At 42.1% G+C, this 23,476-nt stretch overlaps 3 protein-coding genes across 17 annotated transcripts in view; 2 read left to right on the forward strand and 1 right to left on the reverse strand.

Moving 5' to 3' along the window:
- LOC106891173 (antigen WC1.1-like) overlaps nucleotides 1-4,027 on the forward strand; it is a 37,034-nt gene extending 33,007 nt beyond the window's left edge. The window contains exon 15 of the mRNA XM_014947506.1: nucleotides 3,921-4,027. Within this exon, the coding sequence (XP_014802992.1) occupies nucleotides 3,921-4,027 (107 nt within the window). The remainder of the gene's footprint in view (nucleotides 1-3,920) is intronic.
- A 1,875-nt stretch (nucleotides 4,028-5,902) lies between these two features.
- On the forward strand, nucleotides 5,903-14,992 carry GSTK1 (glutathione S-transferase kappa 1). The gene is made up of 8 exons (XM_014947533.1): nucleotides 5,903-6,026; nucleotides 7,189-7,270; nucleotides 7,998-8,126; nucleotides 8,468-8,568; nucleotides 8,966-9,001; nucleotides 12,532-12,648; nucleotides 13,191-13,284; nucleotides 14,593-14,992. Exons 1-8 carry the CDS (start codon nucleotides 5,961-5,963, stop codon nucleotides 14,640-14,642), a joined length of 675 nt encoding a protein of 224 aa, XP_014803019.1. The 5' UTR covers nucleotides 5,903-5,960; the 3' UTR covers nucleotides 14,643-14,992.
- A 55-nt stretch (nucleotides 14,993-15,047) lies between these two features.
- LOC106891180 (rap1 GTPase-activating protein 1-like) overlaps nucleotides 15,048-23,476 on the reverse strand; it is a 53,118-nt gene continuing 44,689 nt past the window's right edge. For 10 of the 15 annotated variants that reach the window (XM_014947524.1, XM_014947522.1, XM_014947523.1 and 7 more), the window contains 2 exons: nucleotides 18,600-18,685; nucleotides 16,512-18,443 (listed from right to left, as the gene is read on the reverse strand). In XM_014947524.1, the coding sequence (XP_014803010.1) occupies nucleotides 18,420-18,443; nucleotides 18,600-18,685 (110 nt within the window). In that variant the 3' untranslated portion in view covers nucleotides 16,512-18,419. Of the gene's footprint in view, nucleotides 15,834-16,511; nucleotides 18,444-18,599; nucleotides 18,686-23,476 lie in introns of those variants that run through there. The other 5 variants (XR_001412636.1, XM_014947513.1, XM_014947516.1 and 2 more) reach the window with 5 other exon arrangements.

Here is a 23,476-nt window from a genome sequence, read left to right on the forward strand (position 1 = left end):
AGCTCCCAAATCTACCAGGAAAAGGAAAACTCCTAGATTTGAGGCGAGGGGTTTCTTGCCCACTGAACTCTGCCAATTCCTCTCCTAGGGACAATTCATTCTATGCTGCCCTCACTGCAGCCGTAGACCATAGGTCAGTACAGGTCAAACAACCAAACCAACCCCCTCCTCCCTCCAACAAAAAGGCTTTTGCTGCAGTTATTTAAAGCAGGAACAAATAAAGGAATAATTTGTATCTCCCTCCCAACAGCTGTGTGTCTCTGTAGGCTTCCTCCTGTCAACTGCTTTTCTCCCTTCATGACTTGCCTCCCCCATGAGCCACCAGAGATGTTACGGGACCCCTGAGTGATTCTGTAAGCCCTTGGCCTTGCAGGAGTAATACTGACTGCCCAACAATCTTCTTGACTTGGGTGGTATTATTGTAGCCTGTTCTTTTCTTCATGATGCAGTCTTAGCAGCTCAGGAGAGTTTAATCTGATATCACACTCTTTCTCTTTTGCCTAGATTCTTATTCAGAGACTTCAAAAACAAAGGCACAGTTTTATAGCAGGGAGAGCGATGAAGAAAATGGCCCCGGAGAAACTCAAGGTAATGGAAGATGGGTATCCTACAAAGAAAGAAACCCAAAATCAGGGTAGCTTTTAATTTCCAAAGCACTACTGGTAATTGAGCTTTTTTCTTGCTGTACTTCATGTCCACTACTGATGTTTTGATATGAACCAAAAATTTCTGTTTAACTCTTTAACCACTTGTATACAAGTGCTAGTCTTCTCTTCTGTATGAGAAGTTTAAAATAAGGGTTTGCTGGTATTATTGCACTCTTCACGAGATCCAGTCACATGAATCCAACAATTTGACAACTGCTTCTCCCAGAAATTGCAACTATAACAGCTTGCAAGCTGTTGCTTCGTTTCTAAGCTAAATGGGGAGAGTTACCACAGAGGGGAAACATGCTCAAAAGAAGAATATTGGCATACCATTGGAGTTAATTAGGGAATTTTAATGAGTGATCTGAAGACAAAAGCAGTTTACTAGTCATGTGGTTTTTTTAATTTGAAAAAGCTGAGGGAGAGCAAGTGTTTGGAAAATAATCCCATTTTCCTAGCGCTCATCTTAGCTCTTAGCTGGTCTCAGAGTTCAACGGCCAAAGGCACAAGCAGTTTTGGACCTCAGCTGCCCATACCCCTAACTCTGCTGTGCTACGTCTTTAATTTTATTTCTGTTGGTTTTCTTATATTAAGGGGTTTTTTTATTATTTAAAGTTATATTAAAAGCTTTTGTTTTCCTTACTTGCTTTGAAATGCTCATCAAGAAGACAAATTCAAATAAGATCTCTTTTCCTTATTCAGACTGAATATTGAGTACTAGGTAAAAAGTGAAGTAGGAGTGCTTTGATTGTTTTATAATTTCATATATACATAATTGGTACGTCCATGTGTGTATGTATATACTATAAAACAGTGAAAACTAATGTCCTCTGAGGGATGGCTTCCAGTTAAGTACAGACCACAGAGCTAGCTGCCCCTGAGGAATCAGAAAGCTGGCTACTCACAAAATGAATGAATAAGGAATGATGTTTGATGAATGAATAAGGAATTGGCTGGATGGCTGCATCCACAGAGTTGCAGTCAAAGGTTCAATGTCCAAATGAACATCAGTAACAAGTGGTGTCCCTCAGGGTTCTGTACTGGGACCAGTACTGTTCAATATCCTTATTAATGACACAGGTAGTGGGACTGAGTGCCCTCTCAGCAAGTTTGCAGATGACACCAAGCTGAATTCTGCAGTCAATATGCTTGAGAGCTTTGAGAAATACATGAACATGAATCTCATCTCATGAAGTTCAACAAGGTCAAGTGCAAGGTCCTGCACCTGGACTGGGGCAATCCCCAGGCTCAGTACAGACTAGGGGATGAATGAGTTGAGAGCAGTCCTGTGGAGAAGGACCTGTGAGTACTTTTGGGTGACAAACTGGACATGAGCTGACAATGTGCACTTGCAGCCCAGAAAGCAAATAATATCCTGGGTCAGCAGGTCATACCCAGGAGCATGGCCAGCAAGTCAATGGAGCCAATTTTGCCCCTCTACTCTGCTGAGACTCTACCTGGAGTACTGTGTCCAGCTCTGGAATCCTCAGTACAGGATGGATATGGACCTGTTGGAGCAGGTCAAGAGTGTGGGCACAAAAATGATCAGAAGGATGGAGCACCTCTCCTATGAAGAAAGGCTGAGAGAATTGGGGATTTTCAGCATGGAGAAGAGAAGCAGATACTTTTCTCTAAAGGTTTGGACTAAATATGTAGCCACATGTCCATAGGTGTCCTGGTTTCATCTGAAGGTGGTTAAAGTCATGAAAAGACAAGGAAACAGGTGCTACACAGAGATAAACAAGGAGTTATTTGTCATTGTGCAATTACGAAATGCAAAGGGGAATCTTACTCTGAAATAAAGCCCATCACTAACTGCCTCCTCCAAATCTTCTTTCCCTTCCTGTCCCTTCTCCATGTTGATTTTAACTTTCTACTTGCTACAGCAATGTATAACAATTATTGGAGCTATATCATTGTTGTCTGGAATCCCTACAGTCCTCAGGAGGATTCTTGGTTTATAATTGTTCATTATCATCATGAGAATGTCGGTATTACAGGCCCTTATCACTGCTTTCTCTAGTGGAAGATCTCTTCCTGTTACAGTTAATACCTGTACTGTTCCAGATGTCACTCCACTGCCTGGAAATGCCTTGGAAGATGGCTATGACGATGTTACAGAAGCTTCTGGACCTAAAAATGCTTCTATTTCTGGGCAGAATGAACAGAAAAACATTGGGATCCCTGAAGAAAGTGACAGAAACAAGGAATCATGGACAGGTGAGGCCAGAAGAGCAGTGCTGTCAGTTTTCATAATCTATAGTTACTGTACTTTCTAATTATGCAGTTGATTGTTTCTCTCTTCATCTGTAGTGTAGCAAGTGGTCCTTATTAAATTACATTATATGTTAATGAAAACTTTGCCAGGATCATTTGAATTATAGTATAGTATGGTTTCACCTGGAAAACATAGTAAGAACATGTGTCTTTTATGTTAGGACTTAATAAAAATACATAGTTGTGCCTAGGGCTGTCAAAGAATCCTACCTGCTACAGTGAGCTACATGAAGAATATCATTTTTGACTGAATTTGTATCCAGTTTACAGAGCTTTAAGTTAGACCATATTTCTCTATTTTACTTATAAAAATATCTTGTGACCTGAGTGACAATTTGCTCTAGTCCCTTATAAAACCACCTTCAGATAATCAAAAAAAGAAAAATTAGATTTATCTGGTGTGATTTATTTTTGACAAATCCATGTTATCTGTTATCTACCTGCTTTTGGTGGCCTTCTTGGATAGGGGAAGAAAAACAGACATCTACCTGGACATGTGCAAAGCATTTGACACTGTCCTTCATTATATCCTTGTCTCTAAATTGGAGACACATGGATTTGGCAGATGGATCATTTGGTGGATAAGGAGCTGGCTGGACGGTCACACTCAAAGAGTTACAGTCAACAGCTCATTGTCCAAGCGGTGACCAGTGATGAGTGCCATTCCTTGGGGGCTGGTGCTGGGACCAGTGTTGTTTAGCATCTTTGTTGACAACATGGACGGTGCACCCTCAGCAAGTTTGCCGATTAGAAGTGTTTTCAGTTACATCAGTACCCTGTTTTCTGGGAGAAGTAAGCCTGATCCTTGCATATGTGCACATGTAGCAGGAGGCAGGATGAGACAAGCACTTCTCAGGGCTTTCACAGCGATGCATATCTATGGTCCTAATTTCTGGAGAAGACAACAGACAGCCCATGCTGCCACCTGCACAATGCTGTAAAGGTAATATATGCAGGATATACATTTATCTGATGTTCTTCCCTTCCTGTTTTCAGACCCGAGTCCTAATGTGTCAGGAAACAGGACCTCTGAGGCTGACAGACATTCATCCCCTGCTCTTGAAGATACAAGCTATGATGACATTGAAGGGCTGGGACACTGATAGAGACTGCTGAGCTGTAGTGACCACTTTTGGAAATACCCTTCTGTTCACAAAATGCTAATCGGGTACTAGTATAACCAGAACAACCTGCATTTAGGATTAGCTTAATTAAGTTTGGTTTATTTTCAGCATGGCTGTTAAGAAAAGCTTTCTAATTTCCCTTGCAGTTTCTTGTTGCCAGTGTGTGGATACTTTTGCTTTTTATTTATAAATATTTTCATTGTAATTTTTTTTTTCTACTGAGTTAATTTTTCAACTTATGATATCTTCTTATTAGAAACTGTTTAAAGACCTCTTCTCAAGCTTATGCTTCTCCTTCAAGATACGAGGCAGCTTTCTGGAGATCATTAGGAACGGAGACTGGACTGCAAGAAAGTAACCAAAGTTCTGTTTCATCTTCTGGAGATTCTTGCTTGTCACACAGAATAAATAGAGGATTAGAATAAATTTGTCCTCACTTTAGATGCACGTCTGCCATTTGAATTATGTACAAGTGAATCATGCATTTGATTGGAGGGAAAAGTTACTCTTCTCTGTTCTCCCTCTACATCATCATGACTTATTGTCTCCCACAGTCATACTAATTATATAGTAAGAGACAGTTCAATTTCTTTCCAAAAATGGCAAGTGGTGGTCATAACTATAGGTGTCTGTCACACCACTTCTTTTAATTGTATGAAGGCAGCCTGAAAATTCCACATGTTGATGGAACAGGCGGTGAAGTATTGTCTTGGCATCTAATGAAATTTCATTAAGGTCTTCAAACAAAAAGCCTCTCTTGTATTTTTATCATCTCTCTTGATCTCCATTTGTCCCTCAAAATCTGAGCCCTACCCTTCTAGTAGGCACTCCCTCTCTCCACCCAAGAAAGCTGCTAATTTATTCAAGAATTTGAAGGAATTTTTTAATGAACCTTATTCAACAGCATGTCAAAGAAAAAGGTCTGAAACTTCAACATGGATATGATCTTTTGGATAAATGCAGTGGAAATGCAGGCTGTTGATAATTTGCCAAGAGCATGCCAGTGTAATGATGTGCCTAGAAATACCTGTGAGAGTCACCATAATCTAGATGAGACTCTCAATCTACATAAAAACCAACAGTGTGTTTAGCTATTATTATAAATAAAGAAATGTGAGTTTGTCCCAAACAGCTGAGAAGACACACAGGCAAGAAAATCCTTTCCTAAACAATCTCACTAACCTCATTAGCCCAACATCAGGACACCGGACAATCCTGTGCCAAGGACTGAGGCAGAAGAGGTTGCACTGAGATGAACCAAATACTTCCTTGTATCCAACCTCACCTGTTTGTGCTCAGTTTGATCCAAGGTACAACATGGATTCTCCTCCATAGCTGGGCTAAATCAACGCTAAGTCACTGGGCTAAGACACCACTTTTAATATCATGAAAGGAGAAAGAAAGAGACTTAGAGATTATTTGATTGTTCTGTGTAACATAATACATTAAAAAAAAAAAAAAGGAAAATAGTTAAAAAAAAAAAAAAGGGAAAAAAAGTAAAAACCAGTTAATATTTGTTTATACTGCTGATCAACATGTCTAATAACCTTTGTTAGCATTTCCATGGGCAACTGTGCTTTTCAGCATTTCTAAATTCATAAATTGCTCTTTGGCCACAGAGTTTATGATTGACAGATGGTGGCTGTGCAATGTATTTTGGAACAACTGCAGCTGACAGACTGTAGGTGGGCAGCACATATAGCTGGCCAATCTCAGTGTTCTGTCCACAGATGAATACTACAGCATAAGGTAATTTCTTTGTTTGTTTCCTATTATTTAAATACTCTGAGTGTGAGTACAGATTTTTTTTTAAAAAAAGGACCAGTTCTTCCCCGCCCCGCCCCGGGGGAGGTGCTGCGGCCGCTGGGGCGCTCTGGGTAGCGGTAGCGGCGGAGGACGGGACGGCGCCGAGATGGGTCGGACGTTGGTGGAGCTCTTCTACGATGTGGTGTCCCCTTACTCCTGGCTGGGGTTTGAGGTGAGGGGCGGCCGGAGGGAGGCAGGGAGGCCTTTCCCGGCCCCCCCCCCGCCGTTCTTCGGCGGCGGCGGCTGCTGAGGCCGGGCCCGGGCGGGTGGCTGTGCCTCGGCCTCCTTCAGCGGCCGGCTGAAGGGCAGCTCGTCCGGGCGGCGGGCCGAGCCGTTCCCTGCTGAGGGCAGCACCTTCCTACACCCCGCCATGAAGCGGGCCTTTACCCCGGCTTTACCTCCCTTGTCAGGGGTAGGCCGGTGTGGGGGTGTCATGTCGGTTTGGGCCTCAGGTGTTGGAAAGCAGGGCCGCAAGGGAAGCGTGCCTCAGCCCAGCGGCAGCCACGGCCTGTGCTGGTGTGGGAGCTGTTGCTGACAGTTCTGTTTTAGGGAGAGTTAACAACGTTTAACAAGTGCGAGTGTGCACTCATGAGCTCGATCTTTTCCATGTTTACCACTGCTTAGGCTTGTGTAGTCATAAGACAAGTGCGGTCCTTTCAGCGTCTCTGAGAATGGAATCCTCTGGCAGCCTCCAGAAGAGGGTTTTATCCCTAGCAGTAATATATTCATGGTTAGAGTTGGAAGGGACCTTAAAGATCATCGAGTTCCAACCCCCCTGCCCTGGGCAGGGACACCTCCCACCAGACCAGGTTGCTCAAAGCCCCATCCAGCCTGGCCTTGAACCCCTCCAGGGATGGGGCATCCACAGCTTCCCTGGGCAACCTGTTCCAGTGCCTCACCACCCCCACAGGAAAGAATTTCTTCCTAATATCTAATCTAAATCTTCTCTCTTCCAATTTAAAACCGTTACCCCTTGTCCTGTCACTACACTCCCTGACAAAGAGTCCCTTCCCAGCTCTCCTGTAGCTCCCTTCAGATATTGGAAGGCTGCTATAAGGTCTCCCTGGAGCCTTCTCTTCTCCAGGCTGAACAACCCCAGCTCTCTCAGCCTGTCTTCATAGGAGAGGTGCTCCATCCTTCTGATCATCTTCGTGGCCCTCCGCTGGACCCATTCCAACAGGCACACGTCCTTTCTATGTTGAGGACTCCAGAAAAGATAGAAAAGGCCTTGCCTGCAGTGTCTGTTCCATGCCTTAGCTTATTTCCTAGCTGCACGCAACTTCTACGGACATCTCCTCTGACTGTTCATCTGTCACTGCTTTTTCCTGTTGCAGGTGCTCTGCCGGTACCAGCACATCTGGAACATCGATCTGCGCTTACGTCCGGCTTTCCTTGGTGGCATAATGCAAGCAACTGGTAGGCGATGCGGGGAGAAGAGCTCAGTAGGGAAATAACCTTCACTTAGCAGGACACTAGTGGGCAAGCTCTTAGTGAGCGCAGAGCCCACAGAGCCAGCTTTCAACTAAGTTTGGGCACTGATAATAAATTAATTATAAGGATGTGGAGCTGGGCAGCGACTCAGAAATCAGCCACAAGGAATTTCACACAGCACAGACAGTCTATGCCAAAGCTCATCAGTTCTAAACCAGGATAATAATAATTTCATATGGAATGGTTTCCTAGAAGTTTTCTGTTGAGTTCAAACCAGAATTAATTTGTGGAGCACTTGCAGCTTGTAATATGCATGAAGGGTCCAAGTATGCCATGAAATAGAACTTGGTGGCCTTATTAGAACAAGTTAATCACTGAGACTTGTAACTCATAAATAATGAAATTAACAAGTCTCTACATTTATTTACCCATGCATTAGTACCTGTGTAGCTTAAAAGTCTTCTGTCAGAATCAATATAAATCCCTGCTAGGATGTTTGTACCTTGCTTTAAAACTTATCCTGCTAACTTAAAGAGTTGATCCTGTTTAAATCCTAGCACTTTCTATTCCAAAGATAATGTAAGTAAGTCAGTAAGCCAGTATGCAGTTATACTCTTCCTTAGGTACATGTATGGGTGAGGTCTAATTTGTTCAGCTTTGTTTTGTCTAGTTTTACTATAATACAGTTGAAAATCTCAACTTTTTCTGAAAGGTAACAAGCCCCCAGCACTATTGCCAAAGCGTGGAGAATACATGCTGAAGGATATGAAAAGGATGGCAAAATACTACCAAGTGCCTATAAATATTGCAGCACTTGACTTGCAACATATCATTGGTTCAAGTAAGTAAGAGACTTAGCTTAGCTGCTCTCTTTCAACTCTAGCACTTACGGTTCAAGTTCTGCGTTAACAGTAAAGGTGAAGATGAATTCCCTGTCCGCAGCCTCTTCTGTATCTGTGAGCAATACGAAGTGTATGGTTTTTTAATCATAAAAGGAACTTCTGGAGAAATGTGCTCGTGAATGATATTAGCGTGGAAGATACTGTGAATCAACATAAGCTTCACTGTTTGGGGACTGTTACAGAGAAGATCTTTCTGTTCTTAGGTAGCACTTGCACGGACCGTATCTGTTCCTGATGTTGTTGTTTCAGTATTATTTCTCTGTCTCCTCACTAATCCCAGGCACTCTTGGGGCCATGCGCTTTATCACAGCCGTGGATATGACACAACCACAATACGTGGAACCCTTATCTAGGGAGTTCTGGATACGTTTTTTCTCACAGGTCAGTATTTTATGAAGCCAACTTCTTGATCTTTTCTCTGTCATCCTTCCTGCCCCACTTTGTCCAAATGTGGAATTCGAGCAAGAGAAAGGAAATGTTTTTCAGTGAAAAGTCATAGCAGAAAACTTTAAGGTCATAAAGGTGGAGAAGCCATTACAAGAAAATAACTGTTTTATAATCAGCTTAATTGGCCTTTTTTTTAGGTATGTATGATGAATCCTGTAGGCTGAGTGGATCAGAAATCACTTAATACATTCCCAGATTAGCTGACTTATAACTTTTTCTGAGGAAATTTCTCTAGCAACTTTATTTATATTTTCTTAGAAAACTTGCTTTCAATTCCAGAACTGAGATTTTTTTCTTAAGTACTCAATTACTTATTTTATTCTTTCACCAGTGTGGAGATGTCAGTCAGCCGGAGAATATATCAACTGTAAGTGTCTCTCCTTTTTGTTGGTGCTTCTGTTTCTGATACTGATTGTTATTGATGGCTTAGATCAGTAATAGACATGAAGATGGCTTAGTCAAATGATCATTTGGAGTTTTGAATAATTTCAGCTAGAAAAAAGTGGATTTAATTTCCCTAGCAGGTCTGTTTAGAATGATTTCTTTTTTTTCTTTTTTTTCTTTTTGTTATGCTTTGAATGACACTCAGAGCCAGAATCTTATTTTTTGTTAATTCATGTGGGGAAATAACCAGGGTGGACAATGAATTGTTAAAAAAACAGTAGTGAAAATATAAGCAGTGTCTCCAGAATGCATTAAGGTTTCCTGCTATATGAAATCTTCAGGTGAAATGCAATACTTTGGAGTGATGGAGCCAGGTTTTACTATTAAGTTCAGTGTTGTATTGCCCTTTTACATGCTTAGCAATTACACTGCTTTCTTTTGTTGTAAAGGTTTTGTTTATTACACTAAAAGCTGTGATGGCAGGTAAGTTAGTATACCGTGAGATCCTCGTTAAGGGCTCTTGTTTCTATGTTATTTTATTTTTTAAGTTCTTGGAATATGAAGAAAAGAGAGAAATTGTCCATGACTAGTTCTTTTCTATCCTACATCCCTATTTGAATCCTGAAACTTGCAGTCTTGTTGTTTGCCTGGAGTCTCCTGGAATCTAGTCCTTGCACTTCAACTTAAGTGTACCGTTTTTTACCAGAATTTCAGCAAAGGTTTGCATTTTGCCTTTTCAAGAGGCAAGATTTGAAGGATCTAGTTAAACAGCTGTACGTTAACCCAGGTAGGCAGCTACGCACCACACAGGCACTTGCTCACTTCCCCCCGTTGCCCAGTGGGACAGGGAAAGAGGAAAAGAAGAATAAAAGCAAGAAAACTTGTGGTTTGACAGAAAATTGCTTAATCAGGAAAGGAGAAATAGAAAAAGAGAGAAAGAAAAGAAAACAAGTTATGCAAAGGCAATTGCTCTCACAGGTAGACTGATGCTCAGACAGTCTGCAAGTAAAAGGTGGCTAAACTTCCTAATCTCCTTCCACACATCTTGGCACTGTCTCACATGACACCCTGGTCTTAAAATTGGAAAGTCATGGATTTGATGAATGGACCACTAATGGATAAGGAACTGGCTGGATGCCCGCACTCAAAGGGTTGCGGTCAGCAGCTTGATGTTCAAGTGGAAGCCAGTGACGAGTGGTGCTCCTCAGGGATTGGTACTGGGACCAGTGCTGTTTAGCATCTTTGTCAGAGATATGGACAGTGGGATTGAGTGCACCCTCAACAAGTTTGCTGACAACACCAAGGTGTGTGGTGTGGTTGACACGCTGGAGGGAAGGGATGCCATCCAGAGGGACCTGGACAGGCTTGAGAGGTTGGCCCGTGCAAACCTCATGAAGTTCAACCAAGCCAAGTGCGAGGTCCTGCACCTGGGACACAGCAACCCCAAGTGAAAATACAGGCTGGGCGGAAAATGGATTGAGAGCAGCCCTGAGGAGAAGCACTTGGGGGTGTTGGTTGATGAGAAGCTCGATGTGAGCTGGCAATGTACACTGGCAGCCCAGAAAGCCAACTGCATCCTCCTGAAATGATCAGAGATCTGGAACACCTCTCCTATGAAGACAGGCTGACGGGGTTGGGATTGTTCAGCCGGGAGAAGAGAAGGCTCCGGGGAGACCTTATAGCAGCCTTCCAGTACCTGAAGAAGGCCTACAGGAGAGATGGGGAGGGACTCTATCAGGGAGTGTAATGATTGGATGACGGGTAATGGTTTCAAACTGAAAGAGGGGAGATATATATTAGATATTAGGTAGAAATCCTTTGCTGTGAGGGTGATGAGGCACTGGAACAGGTTGCCCAGGGAAGTCGTGGATGCCCCATCCCTGGAAGTGTTCAAGGTCAGGCTGGATGGGGCTTTGAGCAACCTGGTCTGGTGGGAGGTGTCCCTGGCCATGGCAGGGGGGTTGGAACTCGATCTTTAAGGTCCCTTCCAACTATAACCATCCTATGATTTTGTGATCTTATTGCTGACCATAATGTCACGGAATAGCTGATTAGTTTTATTAGTTCAGGTTATCTGCCTTGTTGTGTCCGATCTTATTGCTGACCATAATGTTATATGTCACGGAATAGCTGATTAGTTTGATTAGTTCAGGTTATCTGCCTTGTTGTGTCCTCTCCCAACACCTTGTGCACCCCCAAGCTATCCATGGCAGGTGGTGGAGTGAGAAACACAGAAGGCTTTCACACTGTGAAAACGCAGTTCAACAATAGCTACAACATTAGGTGTTACCAGCATTGTTTCAGTCACAGGTCTAAAACACAGAACCATAGGAGCTGCTTTGAAGAAAATTAACTCCATCCCAGCCAGAGAGAGAGTCCCAGCCTTTTCATCTGAGTCTTTATAGGTGAATTTATTTTACACATCAATTAGAAAAATGGAATGTTGTTTCCTTGATATAGTTCCTTAGTATTTTTTTCTTTTTTTTTTTTTTCCAGTCAGCCATAACTTCATATAAATTACTATAGAAGCAATGTATAGTCTTTGAATCCTGCCTCAGTCCACTTAAATACCCCTCCTGCCCTAACATGGTGAGGACAAGATACTACATTTCTGTGTAAATATTGGAGTCAATTGGCTACAAGCATACGTGGCATTTTTTTCTGCTCCAGTACTATACTTGTTTATCTCCTGTTCAAGCAGAGTCAAAGAGCTCCTAATCTCCCTGACCTGGAAGTAGGAGAAAGTACATTAAAATGTGGATACTAAATGAAAAAGTCGTTGAGAGAAAATAAAAATCATTAACACCTGCATGGGGGATTTCTGCTCCGTGTGCAATACTGTAAGCATTTTTAAATATTTAAAAAAAAAAATAAAAAGGCATGTCATTCAGGTAGATGGCATGGAAGTTAACGTTTTTTTGTGAAATATTTTATTAAAATAGGTAGCTGTAACTGCTATGTTACTCAATAAACCCCGGACCATTACCTTTGGCCGCTTTATCCCATTCCTGTGTGGCAGAGGCACAAAGGAGGCTGAAGAGAAACAGCAGTTAAGGCTAGCAACTGTTTAACCTCAGAGAGTTACAGTCTCTTTCGTGCAGTATCACTTTTAGATCCTATGTGGCCACATGGTTATATAAAATGGTTTTGTCTTGGCAGGGTTGTACAGTAAGATTTTCTTTTTCAGAACATTTTTGCTAAGTTATCTGGTAAGTCATCGGATTAAAGGTTAAACTTAGTTGGGTTTTTTTTCCTTTTTTTTTCTGTTTAGGAATTCCTGAAAAAATGTGCAGATTTGGGGCTTAGAAGTTTAAAATAGCCCTTCTACTTCCTATCTGAGAGTTGATAAATGATCAATGGACAGGGAATACAGCAAGACAGTGCTTCAAGGGTATTTTGTAATTTTTTTGTTAATAGACCTTGGGTGATAGTACTGAAGATTAAATTCACTAGACTAGTAGCAATGAGAATATTTAATATTAGAGTGCTTATAATTATAACATCTTTTCTCAGGTTGCCAAAAAGGCTGGGCTATCATCAGAGCTCACCCAGAAGCTACTTGAAATGATTTCAACCCCTGCAGTGAAGAACCGACTGCGAGAGACAACAGAGGAAGCAATGAAATACGGGGTGAGAAGCTTCCAATGCCATTTGGCACCACAGCTATGCATTCCTTCCATATTAAGAATATTGGGAAGCAAGGAAGGATGAAGGTGATGAGTAGAAAGCACTATATAGACCATATAAAGCACTATAGGTGGTCTTTGCGTTTTGAACATGTGAAGGCTAATTCACAGCTGTTGGTAGCTTTATCTCCTTGTCATCTGGGAAACCACAGCTGACTCATTCAGCTCATTCCAGCTGGACAGCAAGAATGGGGAGCTACAGGACCAGTACTAAGAAATACCATTTATCGCTACTTGACATAAAACTGTGGATTTATCAGGTTGCTTTTTTTTTTTTGGCTCCTTCAAAAGGGGCACACAGGCTCTGGAGAGTCTCCTACTTTCTGAGGGCTACATTAGACTCATCTTTAAGAATGAGGAAGGTGAAAAGAAGGGGAGGAAAAAACGTCAAAGCTTTTGCTTTTTATTCCTGAAGGATTGATCGTGTGTCTGCAAAAAATTTCTCTCATTATAACATTCTCTGTTTCATCTCCGTGGTGTCAATAGGCATTTGGGATGCCTGCTGTTGTGGCACATTATAATGGAGAACCTCATCTCTTTTTTGGCTCTGATCGTATAGAGCTACTAGGCAGCGTTATAGGTGAGTGTACCTAATAACATCACTTTTGGTTTCATGCTTTTCACTCCCTTCTAATGAAGTATGTAATACTGCTAACTGAAACACTCTTAAGGGCTTTCAAATATTTAATAACGTTGGGCATCCTTCTCCTGGGATGAAACCGCTGACTGGAATGTACAGTTCAAGTGACTAAAGATGTTGTCCTTTTCCAAACAAGAAGTAATTTGAATTCTCCATCTCCTCCTTGTATGTTTTAAGGCTTTGTGCTCCACATGCCATCCTCAAATTACCATTGAAACTCTTTAGTTTTCAAAATGTCCATATTTAACCTTTTGATGCTGGACATTAGGTCTTGGCTAAGATTAAGACTATGGCTGATACTGCTTTTTTTTTTTTTTTTTCCCCCATACCTTTAACATTTTAATTTTATATCTGTTCCTTCTTAATCAGAAGCACATTATCACAGCTCCCCAGTCCATAACTTCTAATTACCTAACTACACAACTTTTTAACAGAAATTCATATATTGCCCATCATTCTTTTTATTTTTCTGTTAATAGTCTGTAAACTTCAAATTTTTAAAGAGAATTGGAATAGGATGTGATAACTAATAAAACTGCTTTTGCATGGTATAGAGGACATTTGACTATTGATCTCAAGATTTGGCACTTGAGAGCGTTTGTCACTAGAGTTATACACATAATTAGCTCTGATACATTTGTTGAAAAATTTCAGCAGGAAATCTTAATGTAAATTAAAATTAGTCATAGGCTTAAACAGGATTTTTTTTGAGGTTTATTTTCTTTTCTGGATGGGCTTCTGATTCTATAAAAATATTCTTGATGAAAACAAGAGTGAGGAAAATAAATGCCAAACATCCACTAGGATAGTCACTAATCCTAATTGGAATTGTCTTACGGCCTGGTTTCCAGTCTCAATTCCAAGGACTTCAACAGATTTGCCTTTTATTTCTCTTGACTCCCCAGCCTTCCTCCCTTTTTCTCTTCCTTACCCTCAGTCCCTCACAAAAGGACTCCTAAAAAGAACTGGCTTCACCATCATGTGGCGTGCCACAGACCTGCAGAATCTCTCATCTGGGACAGAGGGAGATAATTCTTCTGTACAGCTTCAGTTGTGACTAGACAGTGGAGGATTTATGGCGCTGGCTAAAGCATGGCAAACAAGATATAAATCTATATTCCATCATTAGTAATTCCATCTCCTTCAAAAGAAGAGTAGGCATGGTCTTCCTGCTGCAGAAATGTGACTGGCCAATCACTTCTATGTATTTGATTTTAACTTTCTCTTTTGTGCTGGTTTGCCTTGCAGGTGAAAAATGGCTGGGACCGGTTCCATCAGTTCCAAGCCCCAAGATGTGAAAAGTCCTGGAGAAATAGATGAGTGAAAATATATATGTACACGCTCAATCCTCAGTGATTATCTGAATGTATCCAGTTTTATGGAGAGGTGGCTTTCTCGTCCTCAACAGCTAACTTTACAGCTCAGTCTCATTTCTAATTATGAAGAAATTCAAGGTTTGCCAGTATTACCAGTCTGGTGAGCTCTTTACCAATACAAATGTGCTGCTTTTCTTTCAACAGATTAATGATTAACATTAAAGATGACCCACTAAATATTTACCTTCTTGCAAAACATTCTTCTTTCCCGATTAGTTTTCTTTCTCTTACCCTAAGAGCATGAGGATTAAATTGTTGTTATGGGACTCTGATCTCAGAATCTTCTTGCTTGTCCTTTAGAAACACACATACACACACAGCCTAAGAGAAGCTGGCCATATTCTCCTTTTATTTGAAGCCCAAGATACTACATACACACTAGAAGCACAGGACAAGGTATTTACGCTTCCTTTTGGTCTGCAGCAGGGCAAGTGCAGGGGGCACGAGAGAGAAGAGTTGAGGAAAGAGGGACAATTCAAGCCCAAAGGAAAATCTGGGGAACCAATCAAGTATTTCAAAAGGAACTATCTCCCTGGACAGCATTTTATACACATTGCTCTGCAGTGTGTAAATCTGAGGAGACCACCACACACATGCACTCTCAGGCATCAACCCCAAAACTTTGCAGGGGTTTTAAATCAATATGAGTTTTACAGTAATGTCTTTGGAGGACAACGGTGAATACCATCTACGTTTAGTTGGTAGCTAAACCTGTGTTTTACTTCCTCAAGGATGGCCTAATCACTGCCTATCTAAAGGTGATTTGGATACAGCTCTGAGGGACTTCCCATCACATAGTCTGCAGAGGGAAGGAGATGCAAACAATAAAATTTAAACCAAAACACTTTGCTTTTCGCTCTCATCTTCAATTACAGTAGTTAGAAATTTCACACTGAACTAGTTTCAACCTGGCCCTGTATTAGCTGAATTGCAATAACACACTTAAATTAATTTGATTTGTATGAGGCTTGATTGCTCTCAGGGATTCCTGGCTGTCTCTGACGCATCAGTGAAGGAAGCAGAAGAACTAGCAGCAGCTGGAATTCCATTTTTTGTCTCTTTCTGACCTTTAAGGTAAAGCACATTCATGCTTGTTCACTTGAACTGCAAATCCTGGAACAAAGCATCAGGAAAAAATCTGTATCATTCATGTTCTTACAGCTCTTGTGTTCTAAGAGTGTGATTTGTTCCCCTAGCACAATTTTTCCTTCTTGCACCTCTTCCAGCTCTTCATGAAATATCCTATAATTTGAGACTTCTTTCCTTTTTTCTACCAGTGCACCCATTAGTCTTTGGGCAAATCCAGCCCGGAATTTAAGGAAATCTTTGTGAGGTATCAGAGGCTACATTCATTTAGGAGTTAGAGCTACAGAGAAGATACCATATACATGCCATAGGTTTCTTTGAGTCCCCTGAAGCCACACTAAAGAAATTTTTTACCATTCTCCCCCTGAACTTTGCTAGTCTCCAGTTTGTGCTGTCAAACTGATTCCAAGGTTGTGATAAGAAATGGAATGACTGAAACATCACTTTAAGCCAGATCATCCCAGTGACCCGGGGCCACTGCCATGGGCAGTGCTGTCTCAGAAATGGGTAAAATGGGAGGTAAATGAACTCGGTGGGAAAAATGCAAGGAACATCTTGAAATAACATACAAATCCAGCCTGGAATTGAAGGAAATCTTTGTGACGTATCAGAGGCTACATTCATTTAGGAGTTGGAGCTACAGAGAAGATATCATATACATGGATGCCATAGGTTTCTTTGAGTCCCCTGAAGCGCAAATCCAGCCCGGAATTTAAGGAAATCTTTGTGAGGTATCAGAGGCTACATTCATTTAGGAGTTAGAGCTACAGAGAAGATACCATATACATGCCATAGGTTTCTTTGAGTCCCCTGAAGCCACACTAAAGAAATTTTTTACCATTCTCCCCCTGAACTTTGCTAGTCTCCAGTTTGTGCTGTCAAACTGATTCCAAGGTTGTGATAAGAAATGGAATGACTGAAACATCACTTTAAGCCAGATCATCCCAGTGACCCGGGGCCACTGCCATGGGCAGTGCTGTCTCAGAAATGGGTAAAATGGGAGGTAAATGAACTCGGTGGGAAAAATGCAAGGAACATCTTGAAATAACATAATGGTGAAAGCCAGGGTCTCAGGAGACTTTGTCCTTCTAACCAGCTTAACTTAAAAAAACAGCCTTCGTGACAAAGCATTGTTGATTTAGCAGATGGAGCAAATGAGATGGATCTTAAAGACTGATATCCTTGTCCCCAAATTATCTTAAAGGCCCTTAGACCTACTTGAAATCCGGGGAAATTAAATGCTCAAAGGCTTAGGTACTAAAATAGTACTTAAACACTACTGAGATAAGGAAAATCCAAACTCGGGATTTGCTTATTACCTGTGATAACCACTAGTAAGTGGTCACAGCCCTTGCATCTGTATCAGTGAGGATGCGTACTGCTGCAATGCTCACTGTGTACCTACTGGGAGAAGAAGTTGCCTGTTTTGGAGTAGTGCTTTGAGGAAGTTCTGCTTCTTGTTTAGGCAACCTTACTCCTGTGTTACAGAGACCTGATTGTAACTACAAGCTCTGGGCAGACTGTTGATTATCCCAGTAAACACTGGCTGGCAGATACACTGTCATTCTCAGTACATAGCTTTCATGTAGCGTGCATTTAGGTAGCCTCCAGCTGTTTTATCTGGTTTCCCTTTCTTTTCTTTCTGTGAGTGTCAGCCTTTAGGGACACCGATGGTCACCACCTCGTGAACTGTTTATCTGCCTGCTCTGAATGCCACCAGGTGGCAGGGCAGGTAAAGATTGAGCATTACTGGAAAAAACTAAGAAGTGACAGCTATTTAGGAATAGCTAAAAAAATTTTCTTCTATAGAGATGATACCTCTTCTACTTAGCTATATACCAAAGTAATTCCTGAGAGCCTCAAATCCATATCACTTTCAAGGTAGCATGCTGTTTAGCTGTCAAGCCAGAGAAGGTACTGGGCAAGGAAAGGGACTTTGGGCCAAAAGAAAGACTCTCAGCAACGCAGGCAACACTGGACTACGAACTGTAGGGAACAAGCTTGGAGTTGTGTTCCCCTGTGCTCTATTACAGACCTCATTAGGAGATCCAGTCCCACTTCCCATGTCTGGAAAAGCTGTGAAACTGGCATGGAGAAGCAGGTCCCCACCAATGCTAGGCTGAAAGCAAACAAGCAAGCGTAAAGACAGGCACAAAGTCACAAAATGAGAAAAAAAGAAAGTGGTTCAGCAAAATAATGAAACCATAGGAAGCAGACTGTTCTCTGATAAAGCAGATAAAGCTAGGTGGCATCTGAGCAAAGGAAACTGAACAATGAAAGAAGAAAATAAAACTAAGCACGGATTAGGGCAGGGAGAGATGTCTCAATGGGAAATGCTGTTTGCTGAGAGGGAGCAGGCAACGGAGGAAGGCAGAGCTTGGGTAGATTGAACAGTCCAGAGTCAGCTGGCCCTGGCAGATCCCTTGGGGAAGAAGGTACAGGATTAACTCTATTTACTGTGGAGCTGTGCAATACTTGCTGCACTCTTTCAGGGGGGCCAGAGGTGGCTCTGGGCCTACCTCCACCCTGAGCCACGGGCCGGTGGTGTTTCTCCCTGTCCATTACCTGTGCTCCTCACCCAGCGTGCCCCCAGACAGTCCTCCAGCGGTGACCTCACACGCAGCACAGAATGGAGGCCTGCAGAACAAGGCAGTTCTTTAACCTTCCCTGCAAGCACCTTCTTCTTGTCCTTTCAACCCTCAGCAAGCAAAGCCTCCTAAGTTAAGTCTGTCTCTGTTCTCCCATCCTTATCGCTGTGCAAGTGAGAAGGAAACATTTGATTAAAGCACTTACTGGATTATGGTGCTGAGCATCTGCTTTGCTGCCTTTTCCTTTTCCAGTGGAGCCAGCAACACTGCTGGAAGGAAGCAACCTGCTTCCTAGAAGGGAACCAAGCACAGAACAATAAAGAAATAATCAAGAGGGTATCCCAGGAGCTGCACACATAGCTGGTTTTACCCTAAACTTTTCACAGATCTGTGGCTCATCCACAAGTAAGAGCGAAAGGAAATGTATCTATACCTTACTCAACCTACTTCTCATTCCAGCTTGAAACACAAGAAAAGTGACTGCCACTTAGCTTTCATTTCATTCAAAAAAATCATTGACCCCTGGTTCCAGACTGTGTGTCAATGCCACAGCTGTTCTGGCTATAGCTTCTTGCCTAAAGAAGGTATGTCTATAGCTAGCTGATAAGTAATGAAGGCATTCTCCAACTTTCCCGAGTGTTTCCATCAGTCCCATTTTCAATTCCTGTATCAGTCTGCTATTATACATAAAAAATAGTTTTAAATAATACAGCAGGTTCCAGTGGGTGACAGCATCATGCAGTCAAGCTAAGAAACACCATTACTGAACACATCTGTGCAACCTGAGTGCCTTAAGAGTACGCTTTGTGAAGCAGAGTCTAATCTTACACTCTCACAGTGTTTCCCTTCCTTCCCCTCCCTCTGCCCCTTCCCTTAAGATTCCCACACCTGACCTCAGAGTTTAAGGTTTTTGCCTGTCATCACATATCAACACCATGGCAAAACCAGGCATTAAATACTTTGCAAACTTAAAACATTCTTTTTCTTTCTGTAATATTCACCATATGTATTTCACAAGAAATGAGTACAATGACTAAAATTAACAGCCCTCTTTCTTACACCATTGAAATTTATTCTTATCCTATGCACTAAGGCTGATTTAAAATTATTAAATATCATAATTTTATAGATAGCATAGTTCCTGGGAGTTTATGCATAGCTGTATTGCAACAGTAAATCTGTATTATAACTCTTTTCTTTGAATCAGAGGAAAATGGAAAGAGTTTGGATTAAAGAGTTGTTGACAGAGTGGAATGTACTAAAAGGGCAGAAAGAACAGACGAATGACTTTGATGGCATGCCTATCCACCATTCAATCAGGAAAGTTAAGAAAGCTGTGAAATTCAGCTAATGAGGGGTTCCTGCAATAAGATGGTAAGCTAAGATCTCCTTCACAGGAACTTTTATTTTTTCTTTTTGAACTATAGATGATCATACTAATATTTTCTAGGGAACAGATGAGATGCTACTATGTTTCCACAGTTTTTCAAAGGTAGAATACCCCCTTTCCCAGTTTCATGATGAAATTTAAAAGGCTGAGGTTTAAAAATAAAACTAGTAAATCACTGCCATTAGTTGTCCAAATGTGGCTTTAAACAACATGAAGTTGCAGTACCTGGATTGTTCTCCATTTTGTATATATCCCAGCTCCAGTACTATGAAATATAATTATGAGGTATGTTTGTAGGTAGTGACTAATAGACCAAGTAACTGAATAAAAACACATCTAGAACAATTATGCATGTTAACTAACCCAGAAGTGTCTTAAAGAAAGCATTAAGGAGGGTTACAGCTGAATCCTGGCCTTGAGGCTAAGGACTAAGTCACCTCTGCCCCATGTGATAGGCACTGTCATATGAGACATGTTGGTGCTTTAAAGCCAACTCAGAAAGTAGCAGTTTTTGGCAGTGGTAGTTCTCTATGTCTTTATCTAGTTCTAGCAGCATAATGACCACAGATTGCAGCCATTTCTTTCTTCTTTTCTCTAACTTTGCTCTCTCAATCTGAATGGCAAATTGGAGAATCCAAGAATGTGTACATGGGTTAGGAATTTTAGAATCATTCAGTGTAAGATCCAGGCTTACAGGAAATAATTCTGCACTGAAGATGTAAGAGTAGATGTGGTACAGCAAAAAGTCACTACTCCTGCAGGGTGCAGCTGTTTTACTATGCCAAGGTACCGAGAAGCCACACTGAAAGTTTTGCAGTGTCAGTATCAGATCACTGCCATGGACCACAGAGCGTATAAAACCTGAGAATTAAATTGAATTTTACATCACATTCTCTGTAATGATTATTGTCAGTGATATATATTTATCATGTATACACCTGTGGTAAAATAAGGAGTCAGCACATGGGGAAACTATCTAGGCAGAGCAGCAGAGGTCACTAGAAACCATGCCTATTTCCAATATCCATAAGGAAAGGGGAACAGCAAGGGTGAATAACCTGCTGGAGAGGGTGTTGAGTCAGCAGCTTTTCCCAAGGTAGCAAGCTAGGAGCTCAGAGTGAGGTGGGGTAGAATTAATTTTCTTCATACTAGCTAGGATGGGACTATCATAGAATCATAGAATTGCCCAGGCCGGAAGGGACCTCCAAAGGTCATCTAGTCCGACCTCCCCGCAGTCAGCAGGGACACCCCCAACTAGACCAGGTTGCCCAGGGCCTCGTCGAGCCTCTCCTTGAATATCTCCAGGGATGGGGCCTCACCCACCTCCCTGGGCAACCTGTTCCAGTGCTCCACTACCCTCACAGTGAAGAACCCTCTCCTAATCTCCAATCTAAATCTGTTCCCCTCCAGCTTGAAGCCATTGCCCCTCGTCCTGTCACTGCAGGCCTTTCTAAACAGGTTCTCCCCAGCCTTCCTGTAGGCTCCCTTCAGGTACTGGAAGGCTGCTATTAGGTCTCCCCGGAGCCTCCTCTTCTCCAGGCTGAACAACCATAGCTCCCTATGTTTTGGATTTGTGCTGGAAACAGTGTTGGTAATACAAGGATGTTTTAATTACTGCTTACACAGAGGGAAGGCCTTTTCTGCTCCTTATTCTGCCCTGCCAGTGAGTAGGCTGGGAATGCACAAAGAGTTGGGAGGAGACACAGCCAGGACAGCTGACCCCAACTGACCAAAGGAATATTCCATACCACATGATGTCATGCTCCATATATAAAATTGGAGGAAGAAGAAGGATGGGGGGGATGTTTGGAGTTGTGGCATTTGTCTTCACAAGTAACCCTGATGGATCCCTGCTTTCCTGGAGGTGGCTGAATACCTGCCTGCCAGTGGGAAGCAGAGAATTAATTCCTTTTTTTGCTTTGCTTGTGCATGTGGCTTTTTCTTTACCCTGTTAAACTGTCTTTGTCTCAACAAGTTTTCTCACTTTTACTCTTCTGATTCTCTCCCCTGTGTCTGCCAGGGAGGAGTGAGTAAGAAGCTGCATGGTGCTTAATTGCCAGCTGGGGTTAAACAATGACAAGGGGTAAAAGGAGAGAGAACCCAAGCCAATATAATAAAAGTTTATAGCGGATGAGTTCCACTGGGCTTTGCGTGGCGCAGGTAGATGGGAGTGATAAGAGCATTTGCGGAAAAAGCACACTTGGATTAAACTGTGGGCCCTGTCAGGGGAGGCCTATTGGCACCACAGTATGTCTGTGCCTGGGAATGCTCTTGGAGAAACGGGGAGCAGAGGGAACTGCAGTTACCTTCAAGGTCAAAAACAATTTGAGATCTTTTACTTGGTGATAATAGACAACTTCTGATACCAAGCAAAACAAGCTACTTTGCGTTTACACTTATTTTACGCTCCCATTAGTACTTCTCATCATAAGTAAACACAAGCTGTTTGTTCACTTTTGACAGGGAACCATCTTTCACGCCTGCTTGGTCTCAGCACAGTGCCACAAAGGCAACAGGAGTGAAAAAAGCTCAAGCATTTGTGAAGGGAGCTGTGGCCTGCTCAGGATAATCCCAGACCATTGGAAATGGCAGCCTGGATAATGCCATGGTGATACAGTGAAAACCCTCCCACCACCAGGCACAAAGGAGCTATTGCCTTTATGGTGTCAGATCCCTTCAAAAAGAGATAATTTCATGGTGTTGGGCCTCCTGGATTTACAGTATCTATTTATCACTCCTGCGCTGAGCTGACGACACTGACCTCTTTCTTCCTAGCTTTCAACACAAAGATTTACAGAAGCTCATTCCCAGCTTCTGCCTCCTAATAGCAGCTCATTAGCTGTCTTCTGCTGTGAAGGTTCCTCACATGCTGTTTTTTCCTGTCTCCACATTTAACACCTTTATGTCTCTCCCTGAGGACAGGCAGACTGTATATAGTACCCCACTTCCTAATTATAGCATGTAGCATGGCTCTCTTCTCTGCATGATCAATAACTCCACTTGTTTTTCCTGTTCTTGTAGAGTTTTGGTACCAGCCCCTTGGGTTCTCATGTGCCTCCAAGTATCCAAGCACTCATGCTGAGAGTTGCTCTGCAGAAGTGGAGAAATCTTACAAAACATCTCACAGAACAGAGGTCTCTGCGGAACATCTCACAGTATCACATCTTCATTGCTGTTGCCAAGATACAGGCAATTTTAAGCAGGGATCTGATGGTCACTCTTGATACCTCACACAGGTTTGCTGTAGAGACTGAGACCTAACTCTGTCTTCAAAGTAAATTGGCTTCACTTTCTGACCTTGTAATCCCTTGTAATCTTTTTCAACAATCCCTTTTCACACAAATCCTATAAAGATGTCACTGTTCCTTCCAACCTACTCTCTTCCTTGCCATCCCACATAATCCCTATTATTTCTTACCATCTCAACCTGCTCCTATTCCAGAATCTTTTAGCAACAAATGTTAAGTTTTGCCTTCCAGTTACTAATGTTCCTAATGACTTCTCAATCTCAAAAGCTTAGTCTTTTCAATCATACTTTCCCCAAAATCTTACACAGTCCCTCCAGCCCCATCCTCAAAAACAGACTGAAAGGGATTTGAATTTTCCATAATTTTAGCTTTAGGCTGATGCTCAACAAGGAATGCTTCAATCCCAAACAGTTCATTTCAACGAAGTGAAATATGACTGCAAAG

Source organism: Calidris pugnax, unplaced genomic scaffold, assembly GCF_001431845.1.
Source record: "Calidris pugnax isolate Ruff unplaced genomic scaffold, ASM143184v1 scaffold175, whole genome shotgun sequence".
Classification (NCBI taxonomy): domain Eukaryota; kingdom Metazoa; phylum Chordata; class Aves; order Charadriiformes; family Scolopacidae; genus Calidris; species Calidris pugnax.